This window comes from Panthera tigris, chromosome D4 (genome assembly GCF_018350195.1).
Source record: "Panthera tigris isolate Pti1 chromosome D4, P.tigris_Pti1_mat1.1, whole genome shotgun sequence".
NCBI classification, from domain to species: Eukaryota; Metazoa; Chordata; class Mammalia; order Carnivora; family Felidae; genus Panthera; species Panthera tigris.
Genome location: NC_056672.1, coordinates 9,205,329 through 9,220,553, shown reverse-complemented (window position 1 = coordinate 9,220,553; position 15,225 = coordinate 9,205,329). Strand labels below are relative to the sequence as shown.

Sequence of the window (15,225 nt, the reverse complement as noted above, 5' to 3'; positions counted from 1 at the left end):
AAAGTAACAGTTTGGCAAATAATTATTTTAAAACTTTTTTTCTTTGATTCAGATAAGTCATTTACAGGCCAGTATAAAAGCACATTCCATTCTTTCCAGGAGACAATTGTGATGCCCCTCATATTACTGTAGTATTTTCGACATTTCATTTTAAAGGCTTATTATGTATTGGAGCAAGACCATAAAAGAGAAAACTTTCATAAATTATAAAAGTGGTAGTGTCCTCCAGTGTTTTCATGGCCCTTTTTTCCCCCCCTTTAGAAGTCTTCCTTTGTAAACAAGGCCTTTGTTTGTCAAACTCCCCTAGGTCAGCAGCTTTTTGATACCCCAGAGAAATAATAAATCACGATTTGTGACATCTTGACATGCTGCCATGAGAACAACTGAATTATCACAAATACAGTGCTAGGCGGTGTTTGCCCTCACCTCGCGCTATGGGGGGGAGTGTTCGTAGGACCTGATTTCAACCAGCGTGAGTTCTGAGTTTCACTGCTTGTGGTCAAGATGATTTTAAGGGAAGCCATGGACGGTTTGTTGCTTAACATGAGTGGACTTGGAAAACTCCCTGTATATGAGTCACATTTCTCTTCTGTGGCATTTCTGGTGAACAGATGAGAAAATTTCCCTAATGGGAAAGCCATATTTGGGAGCGACTTCTGATTTCCTCTTGTCACTTTTTTTTTTTTTTAAATGTGAAAGAATTATCTTTTGGATCACTCCTTGTCCTTAACTGTGTTAGGTAGATTCTGTCAGACCAACAGAGGAGGCTGAATTTTCTGTCGTCTTTGGAAGGGTTTGTATTATGGAACTTTAGTCTCTAGCCAGTTATAAAAGGGTCATTCTATAAGGAGTTGGGAACAGAAAATACAGATGGTGGTGAAGTTATTTGGTAGAGTATTTAGGAAGGCCTGAGATGTTTCTTTTTTGCTACATAGAAAGCCATGACTTTATGTTTACCAGGGAATATAGAAGTCTAAACCTCAGTTCTGCCAGAGTCATTATGAAAGATAGCATATTTATTTTGATGTATTTATCAGCCAAGTTAAAGGGGATCTTGCAACCTGGGTTTGGAAAACTTTACAATCTTATTGTTTATGATGACTTTATTTTCTCTCATGTTAATAGAGTACTTTTCCTTGAAAGCATTCAGGGTACATTAGAGATTTTAAAGATAGTCAAATTTGGGGCGCCTGGGTGGTTCAGTCGGATGAGCATCCAACTTCGGCTCAGGTCATGATCTCAGTCTGTGAGCTCGAGCCCTGCGTTGGGCTCTGTGCTGACAGCTTGGAGCCTGGAGCCTACTTTAGATTCTGTGTCTCCCCCTCTCTCTCTGCCCTCCCCTGCTAGTGCTCTCTCTCTCTCTCTCTCTCTCTCTCAAAAATAAACATTAAAAAAATTAAAAAAAGATACAGTCAAATGTAAGTTTTAAAGATGCAAGTTTTAAAGATACAGTCAAAGATGCTTGAATAATTATATCTTAGCAAAACATATAATAGAGCTGATGAAATTCAGCAGCTATGTAGCTGGGTCTTTAGGGTGTTGAATATAAACATCATTTAATCTTAATTATGAGCGAATAACTCATTAATTCTCTCATTTGGAATGATGGTGTAGATACGGAATACGGGATTTTTGACTCAGATACTGACGTAAGTGGTGCCCTTCTGGACTTCTGGATTTATAATATGTGATTCTTTAATCGAAGCTAACTATGAATTGTGATGATATCTTCGTATGCAAGACTTTCAGAGCATTCAGACAGTTATAATCAGGCCATATGCCTGTATGATGTAAAACCTTTAAAAATCACAATATTCTGTTGTATTTTTAGGTGTGGAAGCATCAACTTAAGCTTCGGTCTCATACCAAGACATCATCCACTGCTTTGCAAGCACTGATGCATTAGAAACTTTTTGGAAACCGAACTAATTTCAATTCGGGCTGACCCTTTTGTGAAGTGTTGAGTGGCGTCCACAGAATAGAAACAAATTTGAAGTTTCAAAACCATTAAATATAATTATAAGTCCGCCCCCCCTCCCCTTTTTTAAAAAGTGGAATTACGAATTGGGAAATTTAAGTCACTTAAAAATAGACAAAATGTCTCTGAGCAAAAAAGATCGAGATACATTGTTTTGTAGGTTAACAGCAGTCCAAGGAGATTCCCTTACCATTTTGTGTTTGGATTGTGTTTTTCTTGTTTAGGATGACTGTATATTTCTTCACCTCCTTCATGTTGTGTATTCCAGTTGTTAGCATCCCACTGGGACATAAGTCATTGAACTTGGAAATTCAGTGTACACGACCAACGTCCGCCCCCCTCTTCCCCCGGTGCTTTTGAAGTGGGCGCGTGTTTAGCTTTGCAGTATCTGCAACTCTTCTGTACTTTGCTGCCACACTGTATTTATACATGTGCTCAAATGCTATTAAGCAAAGCCCATAATTCCGTAAAAAGTAAACAACGTACAACTGAGAATTTGTGTTTTAAAGAATGTACCTGAACGTGAGAAGCTATTGAATAACATAAGGTCAACTGCGCAGACCCCATGACGCAGGGAGAGGTCAGGGTGAGCTGTGATGGGTCTAGGGGATAGATAAGGTCCTTGAGATGGGGTAGCCTTATGACCAGAGGAGGGTAGGGGTGGAGGAGGTGGGCTGCTGATCATCAGAGGAAAATCCAGAGCTCACAGACACCGGTCTGAAGACTCCATGAGAAGACATTTGACCTGAGAAGAGACCGTTTGTCAGAGAAAGAGGTTCCAGCCAGGGAGGATTTGCGGAAGACAACGTTAGGGATGGTGAATTATCCATAGGGATAAATCCATAGGGATAAGATTATCCAGTATGCGTTGGAGGCTTGTCTCAGAAGTTTTGAGCAGGGAATTCATGATGGAAAATATTGCAGATTCACATGTGGATTCAAGTCCAGGGTGGGAATTGAAGCCATTAAAAGGATCCTCGTGATAATGCACATTTTTACACCCCAGCTCACAAGGTAGCACATCTTTTACTTGATTTATATCAAAACTGTGGTTGTAGCTGGCAACTCTTTTGCCTATTTTTTTGTAGATGCAGAACCTGAAACTTGAACAGCTCAAATGAGCTATGTGGCAATTTTTTTTTTTTTTAATGGCATGTTAGCGTGTAAACAGCCATTGTCCATTTTAATTGCAGTGAACTTGAAGGGCTCCTTCTTGAACTTTTGTTGCTACTGAGAAAGTCAGGGCATATTAAAACCCATCCGTCACAAACCTGGGGTCTGTTCAGCGAATAAGAGTCGAGTTTTACTGCGAAGTCCAAGTGTGCCATCTCAGCGAGAAGAGTTTGTAAAATATCTATTTCCGACTCTTAGGTGTTTAATGTACTAATAAAATTATCTTAGCAGACAGAGCAGGAAGTGGCTATCATTGATTCCTAGCAGCATCCCAACCGAGGTTGCCTCGCAAACGGGCCTAAGAGAACCTAGGAAGGATGGTTTGCACCTGTAAGGTATATACAAGCTAATACATTTCACAGTGGCCTGCTGTGAAACTAGTTTTTGTCGGTTTGGTTTTGACTGATTGCCTAGCCCTTCAGGTTCAACTGAGTGTTAGAAACGACCGTAATTCACGATAACCTTTATGCCTGCCGATGGACATGGGTCCTGGCTTAGAAGGATGTTCTGCTGAAGTGCTTTTGTTGTTGAGGGACTTCTTCTGCATACTTTGGGTTTTCTCAGAAGCAGGCACCCTCCTTTAAAGACTTTGTCCTTTGTGGAAATGTTGGCTGTCCTCACGGAGGAGGTCTTGGGATTGTATCCCAGGTAGGTTCTCGGAAGAAGGCGACTCAGCAGGATGTGCAAGGTGATAATGTTAAGAGCCAGGTTCCTGTTGAGCGTGGCTCCGAGGATGGTGGGGCAGTAATTAGCCGCTACAGTGTTTGTGTGATCTTCTGTCCCTCTCTCGCACAGAGCTGCCATAGAGACTTTTCCAGGTCTGACTCTGGGCAAGGATGGTCCCAAAGCAGGTTATTTGAAGGGAGGGCAGCAGCTAACATCCTAACCTGTTTCCTTGACCAAAGGACAGAAGGGTTCACAGAAGCCTGACAAACAGAGCAGTTTTTTTTAATCCAGCCACGTTTTATTTAATTTTGTTTTTTTAACTTTTTAAAAGTTCATTTATTTATTTTGAGAGGGAGAGAGAGAGAGAGGAAGAGAGAGAGAGAGAGAGAGAGAGAGAGAGAGAGAGAGAGAGAGAGACTCAAGCAGGCTCTGCACTATCAGCACAGAGCCCAACTCAGGGCTCGAACTCACAAACCGTGAGATTATGACCTGAGCCGAAATCAAGAGTCGGATGCTTAACCGACTGAGCCACCCAGGCACCCCAAATCCAACCACTTTTTCAAACATATTCAACTTTGAATGGGAAACTGACAGGAAGCCCTGGGAGAAAAATGTTTTCCATGCTCTTCTAGAGTTTTGGGTCCAGTACGAGTCATGGGTTTTTTTTTGTTTTTTTTTTTTTGTTTTGTTTTGTTTTTAACGTTTATTTATTTTTGGGACAGAGAGAGACAGAGCATGAACAGGGGAGGGGCAGAGAGAGAGGGAGACAGAGAATCGGAAGCAGGCTCCAGGCTCTGAGCCATCAGCCCAGAGCCTGACGCGGGGCTCGAACTCACGGACCCTGAGATCGTGACCCACCTGAAGTCGGACGCTTAACCGACTGAGCCACCCAGGCGCCCCAAGTACGAGTCATGTTTAACTTCAAGCCCAGCACGGTTTTCATCGTGGTGCAAATCATGCCGCACACTGTTTAAAGTTGCCTGTCCCAGACCCAGAAGCAGGAGGGCTTTGGTAATGTTTCACTGTCTTCCAGGCAACCTTGGTCTCTGAAAAAGAAACTTCTGGTAGATTTATTTCCTTTATCTTCCCTGCTGTTCTCCCCCTGCCCTGCGCCCCCGCCCCCCCTTCCCCGTTAAGAATGGCAGCGCTCTGTGCTCCAGTTGGAGAAATGTTGTTACTTCTTGTAGGGGAATTATCAATCCCTTCATGGAGAAAGCTACACAGAAAACGAGAAGCCCTTCAGGTCAGGAGATGTTCTGAATCAGCAAACAGACATAAAAAGAACTCTTATCTTAACTATCTCCTGAGCCTTGTAGTTCTCCCGTTAACAGCCAGAAAACTTTAAAAAAGACCAGAGCTGCTCCCGGGGATGTGAACTGGGCCTGATTTTTATTTCTAATATTCTACCTTTGACCCGCACCCCAGCCTTTCTGTCAGCCCAGCCGTGAGAAAGATGTGCTGCTGGATTTGAAAACGGTCCCTTATCGCATTTGGTAAAGACTTATGTAAGGGGTGCTGTCTAGTCGACGTGGTTTTTTGCCCCCAAACCCTTTCGTGACTAGAAAACAAAAGTATCTAGGAAACATTCATTCGTTCGTTGGTTTGTTCCTCATTCATTCATTCATTCATTCATACTTCTTTTTTTTTTTTTTTTTTTTCAAGGCCTAGCTGAAATGTCACCTTCTCGGGAAGCCTCCCCTGATCCCCTCTTCCTTCCTCCCTCCACCCTGCAGGCCTGCCCTCCTGTCCTGTGACTGCTCTGGACAGCCTTGGCTATACCCCTTCTTGTTTCGCAGGAGCTCCCCTTTGTTTTTGTTTTTTTTTTTCCCCCTCTCACTACTCTTTAAGGGTAAGTCTTGTTTCCCTATCAGACTTGCAGAGCCTTGGGGTCAGCCCTTGGGCCTTTTCCTACATCTTACCTGCCTCATGCCCTTTGGACATTGAGGACAGGAGGCCCTCTGGCTGTTTGATTGGACGTCACCAGCCTCCTTAGTTCATGACTCCACCTCCTATGATCCCTGCGGCTTCTCCTGTCTCTCCCTTCCTAGATTGATAGATCATCACAGCCAAATCCTGAGCCCTGCCTGCAAAATATCCCTCCCCTTCCACGCCCTTCTCTTTGCCTGCCTGCACATTGTTGCATTGCGCTGGGGGGGGGCCCCAGTGGAAGCCCTCCACCCTGCTGGATGGCCTTGCCTGATGGGTCCCGTGGCTCAGTCCCGGGTTGGGGCTAGAGACAGAAAGCTCTCCTTACAGACGTGACTTCTTTGGGCAAGCCGCGTGGTCCCTTCCTGACTTCCCGCCCTCATCTTTTCCTTGGGGATGTGACAAAAATGTATCCTCAATTGAAGTCGCTAACGTTACTGCAAAGCCCTTGCGGGTGCCTTTAAATATGACCCCAAGGGGGGCGGTCATTGGTATCCTGGTTGATTGCGGTACGACAGTAAGGTACATATTTTGTCGTGGTTGTCACAGTTAGGCTGGCAACGCTTAGAGTTCCTTGGAGTTGAATTCCTATTTAATCTGCTCATGGCTGTGCTGGGACTTTTAGCTCAGGGGAGAGGGAGGAGGTTGGGGCTGAGGGAAGGTGTCTGTGGTAACTGCAGCTTTGCGAAGCTCTGAAGACTTTTATTTTTAAAAACACACACTCCCCCGTTGTAAAGGCAGGGTCAGGACACAGAAAAGACAGGGTGTGATGTCTTGGCCAAGAACACAGCAGCCGGCCCTCTGGGGAGTGCATTATATGGAGGACAGGGGACTCCTCCCTCCTCCGCAGTGTGTGCACATGTGCATGGGGGCTGCCCCTGTGCCTTACCCTGTCCCCGCACCCCAGACACGTTTCCTTCATTGTATCAGCCACGTAATTGTGGAACATGCTGTGCTTTTCCGTGACAGTGTCCACCTCTCCCCTCTCTACCCACCCCCCCCCCCAACACAAAATAACAGCAGAGTCTGAGCAGAGACCTGTCACTCCAACCTATCAAGGTGAGCTGAGCCGTCCCTTCCCCCCTCCCCCCCCAAACCCGGCTGGGCCCACCCCCATCCCTGCCTGTGGGCATCCTGTCATCAGTGCTTTGAAGCGGAAAGAAAGGGGGTCCATTCCGAGGGATACCCGTGGCAATGTTGGTGAAGGAGACGCTGAGTTGGCCGACACTGGACTTCAAACCTTAACCACAGTGACTTTGGTAATAACCCGCGCCTCTTCCTGAGAGCCGAATGGCTTTGTAGTTTACACCCCGCGAGTTGCTTTGCGCTGTGGGCAAGTCTAGTTAGGTCCTCTCGAGGTGTGCCATAAAGGTGCCAGCAGAAACGAGGAGGGAGGGAGAAGGGGCCAGGGCTACGGCCTCCTCTTGGAGAGTCACTCCTCTGCAGTATTATACCTGCGTGCTGGTGGCCAGGCAGGAGTCCTGGGACAGCCCAGGTTCGGCCCTTGGAGGGACCCTCATGAAGGCCACTGCACACAGGATTGCAGAAATCTTTGAGGTGCTTCGAGTCCTGCACAGGCAGGTTGGGGGGAGCCTGGAGATCCTCCTTTCTCAAGCTAAGAGGAACCAGAAAGACTGCAGAGGAAAAGCACTCTGCCCAGGGCCCCGCAGTTGGTGATGGTCCTGGAACGGGAAGACGAGCATCTGCCTCTCTGGATCTTTGGACACCCGGTGCCTTCGGAACAGCCAGAGTATCCCATCCAAGTAGTGTGGTTGTGCAGATTCCTGCCCTCCCTTCGCAGGGGACAAGGGCCCTCATCTCCTAAACTCCACAGTTGCTCACAGCTATTTTCTTTCGTTGACCTGTGCTGTCTCACGGACAACATGCATCAGGCCCCTGCCTCGGAAGGTTCTCTTCTGATTAGAAAAGTTTCCCCCACAACACGTTCCCCTGTTAACATTCTTTTTTTTTTTTTTTTTTTTTTCAATGTTTTTTATTTATTTTTGGGACAGAGAGAGACAAAGCATGAACGGGGGAGGGGCAGAGAGAGAGGGAGACACAGAATCGGAAACAGGCTCCAGGCTCCGAGCCATCAGCCCAGAGCCCGACGCGGGGCTCGAACCCACGGACCGCGAGATCGTGACCTGGCTGAAGTCGGACGCCCAACCGACTGCGCCACCCAGGCGCCCCTCCCCTGTTAACATTCTACTTAAACACCCAGTACTTTTCCGTCCCCTTTTCTTATCTCTTTTCCCCTTTAAGAAGCTTTTCGTAGTTTCCTTTAACAAAAAATGAGGAGCATTTTTATGGGGCAGTATACAATATAATCCCAGCATTCCGCCACATTCCCAGATGAAAGCCACCACATATGCACAGAGCAGTATTTCGGGAGAACGTAGATCAAAACGTGAAACGTGGAAAGTGGGGCTCCTGGCCGAGCATTTGTATCTTCATTGTTCAGACTTGGGGTAGGTTACGGTAACAGCTATTGAAGCCCATTTCAAGGTAAACCATAACAGGAAGTAAGCAATTTCCTTTTATTCACTAAAAAATAAAGGGGTGTATTAGTTTGCTGACATACATGAAAGAACATTATAACTTGTAGTACCTCTGAATTGACGTCAGCTTCCTAAATTTAAAATGCTGACTGGACCAGTGTATATGTGAGGGAGTGGCATGCAAAAAAAAAAAAAAAAAAAAAAAAAAAACCAAAACCAAAAAACAGTTACTTCCGCCTGCTTTGTTAATCACAAAGAATAAATAATAACATTTGGCTCTCTAGTGGATCCAAGGCTATAATTCACCCTTGAAGCTTCCCTGTTGTTTTAGAAACCACTTCAACTGGGTTCTGAGTCCTGTCTTGGATCAGCAAAATACTGTTACAATCACTCCCAGGTAGCCTCCCACTGCTCCCTGTTTTGGCCCTAATTCATTTATCAGAATGGCTTAAATTCTTGCCTACACTCCTTGGATCTCTTTGTGTGAACATAGCTGAGGCACAGATTACTCTCTAATTTTTATTTATAAAATAACTGACTCTGTTAATACTTTGCTCCTGGCATTCCTGGGCTATTTATTCACACTTTTTAAAAAAATTATTAATATTATAAAGTTTATTTATTCATTTTGAGAGAGAGAGAGAGAGAGAGGGCATGAGCAGGGGAGGGGAAGAGAGAGGGAGAGACAGAATCCCAAATAAGCTCTGAGCTTTTCAGCACAGAGCCCGAGGTGGGGCTCGAACCCACGAACTGTGAGATCATGACCTGAGCTGAAACCAAGTGTCAGATGCTCAACTGACCAAACCACCCAGGCACTACTACGTCTCTTTTTTATTGAGCACTTCCTACATGCGGGGACACAGAGGAGTGCAGAAGAGCAAGACCCTTGCATTCCAGTGATTTAGCAGGAGGTGAAAGCAAGCAGGGAGCTAAGAATGGAACTAATGTGGCTTTTCGATGTGTTTCCCCTTTAACCTCATTTCACCGCGTGGAAATACCCTGGCTGTGAGTGCCTGGGCCCCTATGGTTAATTCCACCCCTGCCGCTAAGCAGTGGGTAAGCAAATTCACTTAGGGTGTCTCATTCTGTGTTCTGGGAGGTTGTCTGAGAGCAGAAAAGTGTTTGCATGTACAGGTGCACGGGCCCCGATAACGAAAGGTCCAGTGTCACATTTCCTCTCACCAGTGGTCTTCATTGATGTCCATCGGAATCTGGGAAACAGCGTATTTGCTCGTTTTGGCTCCTTTCCAAGATGTGAGATGTACCCACACCGTGAGGCATTTCCCCAGGGAGGGGGGAGGATGCCAAGAAATCTTGGAGTGTGGGTGATGGACTGTTTGCCGAAATCAGAGCCCCGGAATTTCCACACCTAGTCTGTGCTGGGCCCGATCCAGTAGTCATGGATGACTCTTGTTGGGAATCTGGGACCACAGAGAAGCTGAGGATGAATGTGTGGCCTCAACTCTCCAAGTGGTCGGCAGTTACTTAGCTGGCAGGAGGAACCGCAGTTTAAACTGTTTCTTCTGATCGCTTCTGGTACGGCGGAGGTGGTGGGGAAGATAAGGCTGCATGAGGACTGGCTGCTTGCTCGGTGCCGGGCACGGAGCTGTTTTGGTACATGTGCCGACACTGCATTTCGGTCTCAGCCGGTGGTTGTGACATGTTGGGTATTTGGACCCATCTATCCATTTGACCCGGGCAACCCCCGCTTCTCCCTCGCCCCCCAACGGGCATTCCCTTTCACTGTCAGTTTCTGAAATTGTACTTCTTTCTCCTTTTAACTATCTGGGGTTCTCTGTGAAGTTTCGAATGCTCATTTACTTATGAAAACGTGTCTTGATTATGAAAACTTTCTTAGGGGTTTTATATTTTACTGGCTTTGGGGGGTTAATGATTCGTCAGGTGCCCAAGCCAGTAAGTAATGAACAGCATCTGTTGACTTCGGTAATAAATTTCAAACTTGTTTAGAATTCTGCTTATGTGTTAAATTTGAGTTTCTCCAGTGAGTCTTTTTTGTATCTTAGATGATTTATATCTTTCTGGGGAATCATTTAGAGTGTTGTTTTTTTTTCCTTTTAAACAAGTGGTCTTCATAAAGACTAGGGCAGATGGATATATATCACACTCACTCAAACATCTGGACGAGACAGGGCAGTTCTGTTTGATGTTTGTTACAGAAATGGCACCATCAAATACTAACAACTGTTTCATTCTGATCTCAACATCATGCTTAAGACATTCCTTTCTCTTTTCTTCTTTCCAACGCAGTATCACTCTACTGACTGGCAGAGACAGGAGAAGTAGATGTCCACGCCCACAGACCCTGGCGCGATGCCCCATCCAGGGCCCTCGCCAGGGCCCGGACCCTCTCCTGGACCAATTCTTGGACCTAGTCCAGGACCCGGACCATCCCCAGGTTCTGTCCACAGTATGATGGGGCCGAGTCCCGGACCTCCCAGTGTCTCACACCCTATGCCAACAATGGGGTCTGCCGACTTCCCACAGGAAGGCATACATCAAATGCATAAGGTAAGAGTTCATTTTCTTGTTCACTCTTGTCTTCTGAGTCATAGATGGCTAATATCCCTGATAACCCCCCCTTCTCTCTCTTTCTCTCTTTTTTTTTTTCCCCTACTATTGTTAACAAGAGAATCAAGCTAGGACTCTGTTTTATCTTGTATGTTATTAAAAACATACGTTCTGAGGCTCTTTTTATTGTTACAGATGTTGTACAGGAAGATCAGATCTTGGGTTTTCGCAAAAGACTAGATAGAATATGCAGTTCTGACAGTCTGTGATTTGTAGGTTGCAGGTACCTTGGCCTGGTGAGTAAGTGTATTAGTGAGCGAGTCTTGGTTCTTTTCCAACCGTAGATGTTAAATAACATATCATCCGCGAATGGAGGTATTGAAATTGACCCTTCCCTAAAAATGTTGACATTTATTTAAAAAAAAAAAGAGATCCCACAGAGTGAAAAGAAAACAAGTCATTTCCTAAGGGATGTTTTTAAAAGACTGTATCGAAATAAAATAGTTTCTCGGGAATCCCTAAAATGCACTATGCTATCCCCGTGTCAAGTGGCTTTACTCTGATTTTGGAAGAGGGCTGGGAGTTTGCAGAGTGCAGGTCCCTATCTGTTCGTTTCTGGACTAGGGTTATAATAATCTTCTGTTTATGAGGCTTGGATTGTTGCTGCAGGGATGATCTTATCAGTACAACTTGGCATCAGGCCTTTGAGGGAGATGCAGAGAAGGGAGAGCAGCCTTTGGAGAAAGCCAGCAAGGGCCTGTGGGAGTTTGCTCTACTAGTCAGTGGAAATCAGTGAGGCCACAGCACGTGACCTCAGGGCTGTACCCGATGAGACACATAGAGGTTTTCCATCCCCTTTTTGGATGTCGTCACAGGTAGATGACAGGCGTGGTGGGGCTGCCCCTTGGTATAAAGTAGGCAAGCCGTGGAAGATGCTGGTTTAAAACAGAAAGATTCCAGCAAAATAAAGCAAGTCTTTCCTTTAACTGTGTAGGACTATACAGGCCCATTTTAAGGTAAAGCATCAGCGCCCAAATTTTATTTATTTATTTATTTATTTATTTATTTATTTATTTATTATTTTATTTTACAAATTTTGTTATGTGATGATTTTCAAATCAGGAAAGTAATATATACTTCTTTTGAAAAGTAAAACCATACTGAGCTAAAGAAAGAAATGGTTAGGGGCATGTGGGTGGCTCAGCCAGTTAAGCGTCCAACTTCGGCTCAGGTCAGGATCTCACAGCCCACGAGTTCGAGCCCTGCATCAGGCTCTGTGCTGACAGTTCAGAACCTGGAGCCTGCTTCGTATTCTGTGTCTCCCTCTCTCTCTGCCCCTCCCCTGCTCACACTCTGTCTCTCTCAAAAATGAATAAACATTAAACAACGATTAAAAAAAAAAAGAAAGAAATGGTTAATCCTGGCTTTACCCCAGGTAACAGCTTTGTGCTTACTTTCCCAGCCTTACTTTTCTCCTTGTTCAGTAAAAGTACTGTGTAAGCACACATCTGCATATATAGGTCTGACTTTGTCTGTTTGTTTTTCCTTTTACCATAATCGAATAATCATAGCATCACTATTAATTACTCTGAAACTTCCTCTTTTCATTTAATGACATACCATGCCTATCCCTATAATATCCCCAGGTTCTCTCTCTGCTTTTTCGTTTTTTGGGGTTTTTTTTTTTTAAACATGTTTTTAGCGTTTCAGGTATCTAAAGAAATAAAGCTGCTTGTTTTTCATATCGTCGTCTTTAGGAGACATATTGAACATACAGACATACTGAAGTCATTACATTGTCTTGTGTCCCTATTAAATTAATTTGGGAGCTATTATAGGTCTGATCTGTCACTAATAGGCCTTAGTCCAACTGGGTGAAAGAATTCCAGGACGGTTTGAGGCTGTCTTGCCTCCCAAATGAAAGATAAAGTGTGAAGGAAAGCTTTATCTAGGCTTTAGTATTATTTAAGCATTTAAGCATTTGAATGTTTGACTGAGTGTTGGGTCCGTGGTAGGTTTTTGCACTGGATTGATTTTTTTGGTGATTATCTCTTCTGGTCCCTTCTGTTTTGTGACCTAGTGTTTTTGTCACATTTTCCCATACTGTCTTCCCTTCCACACACCGCCCCCTGCCCCGTTGATACTCCTTTTTGTTTCATTTTCTTTTGCTTTGCTGAGTTTTTTTTTTTTTTTTTTTGCCATCCTGCTTTTCCAAAATCCTAGCCCCTCTGATGATGCCCTGTGTGGGGACCTGTTTAAGCGCCTAGAGTTCACACCTGCTGACCAGATGCCTTCCCTTTTTTAGAGTCCTTTTACAGGCAGCTTTGTTCCTTGTCTTTCTCCTCCTTCTCCTTCTGAGATTCAGCTTTTCGCTTTTCAACATCGCTGGAAATAAATAAACAAGTGGCCTAAATACATCTGCTTGTGTTGCCTTGATTTCTTCCCTATTATTACTATTTAACAGACTCAGAGACACTCTTTATCCCAAATTCTTCCCATTTTTCTTCTGAACATCCTCTTTATGGTAAATTTTTCCTCTTTTCAAGTGCGCGCTTTTGACTCTGCAGAAATTAACTTTCCTTTCTGTAAAACTGCAAACACTCATACTTTCTTACTTGAAGTCATTTGGTTTCTATAAACTCCTGGAAATCTTTCTTTCAGGCTGTTCTGAAAATTGCTCTTCCAGTGTGGGGAGGAATAGACTTTTCCTTTTTTTCAAACATATGCTCCGTTGCCCAATTCTGGATTGGATTAATGTCAGCTCAATGGCTCTTTATCATGTGCCTGTTACATACGAGGCCTCACGTCCTGTGAACAGTCCCTGCGTTCTTAACTTTTTTCCAAACTCTGCCTTGAAACGTTTTCAGGACCTCTTCTCTCCAGGGTATAGCTTTGTCCATTGGACCTTCCTTCCCTTGAAGTAGTCTGCTCCACTGTGGCTGTTCCTCTTTTCCCAACTGCATGGAACTTTCCAATTTCGACTTTTAAACTTTCCATAGTCTTCTTTCCTCCCTGATGGGGGAAAAAAAAAAAAAAAAACTTACCAAAAAATAGACCATCACAGATGTTTCAAATAGTCTCCCTTCTGACTTTGCACTATAACTTCAATGTACAACAGGTTTCAGAACTTACTTAAAATGGTTTAGAAGAATAACTTCTATTTGTCTCCCTTGTGAGCAGGACTTTTTATCTATAGGCTTTTGACATTACCAAAAAAAAAAAAAAAATCCAGCTGTTTACAGCCTTAACTTTGACTTACAGATAGTTTTGCTAGCCTTGTTGATATAGTCTTATTTTTTTGTGCCCATCTATAAAATATATGTAAGACCTATAATAATACAGGTAGTCTACGTATAAAAATAGATGATTGTCATGTGAGCCAGAGAAAATTGTGCCACAATTTTGAAGAGTTTAAACATGAGGGATCTTCAAGGTCCAACTACATGTTTTGTAGCTGAAGTGACATCTAACTGACGTCCTTGACATGTTTCAGCCCATCGATGGTATGCACGACAAGGGGATTGTAGAAGATATCCATTGTGGATCCATGAAGGGCACCGGTATGCGGCCACCGCACCCAGGCATGGGTCCTCCCCAGAGTCCGATGGATCAACACAGCCAAGGTTTGTGTCTGCTCCACACCTGACATTGGCTCAGTTCCATAGACTTCCATCTTTCTTATTGGTTATTTAATTTATTTTTTTAATATTTATTTATTTTTGAGAGAGAGAGAGAGAGAGAGCGAGCGAGCGAGTGAGCATGAGCAGGGGAGGGACGGAGAGAGACGGAGACACAGAATCTGAAGCAGGCTCCAGGCTCTGAGCTGTCAGCACAGAGCCTGACACGGGGCTCGAACCCACAAACTACGAGATCATGACCTGAGCTGAAGTCAGGCGCTCAACTGACCGAGCCACCCAGGCGCCCCTCTTATTGGTTATTTTAATTGTGGTTTCCAAAGAACGTGTCTAAGGGAGATCGAGTCCTGCAGGCTTCATTTCCCCCTTCCCCTGCCAACACAACTATGATTTATATGGACAGTTTTATTTCCAAAATACTAATAAATTCTACTAGCCACCCTGCGTCCAAGCAGTCTACAGAGTGCTTTGTGTACTTTATGCAGATTCTTTCTCGTGATCTTGTAAGGTAAATTAGGGCACCCCAGTGTTACAGACGGGAAGTTAAAGCTCCGAGAATTTACCGTGTTTTCCTAAGTTTACACATCCAGTAAGTGACGGGGCCAGAAGGAGAATCCAGCTCTGCCTCCAAATGACAGCATAGATGTGAAGGTAAGATGAGCCACCGTGTCCCTTGGATTGCATGCTCTTATGTTGTCTGTAAGGTGGCTTTTTTCTGGCAGCGGAATTACCTGTCGTTGCTGGTGGGTGGCTGCATTAGTCTCCTAAGGCCACCATAACAAATTCCCACCAACCGGTGGTGGGGTGGGGGTGGGGGGCG

General features: G+C 44.5%; 1 protein-coding gene across 4 annotated transcripts in view; it reads left to right on the top strand.

Annotated features, from left to right (window-relative positions):
* SMARCA2 (SWI/SNF related, matrix associated, actin dependent regulator of chromatin, subfamily a, member 2) overlaps positions 1 to 15,225 on the top strand; it is a 180,573-nt gene that overhangs the window by 4,412 nt on the left and 160,936 nt on the right. For all 4 annotated transcript variants that reach the window (XM_042963969.1, XM_042963972.1, XM_042963970.1 and 1 more), the window contains exons 2-3: positions 10,510 to 10,770; positions 14,264 to 14,393. In XM_042963969.1, coding sequence (XP_042819903.1) covers positions 10,546 to 10,770; positions 14,264 to 14,393 — 355 coding nt within the window. In that variant the 5' untranslated portion in view covers positions 10,510 to 10,545. The remainder of the gene's footprint in view (positions 1 to 10,509; positions 10,771 to 14,263; positions 14,394 to 15,225) is intronic.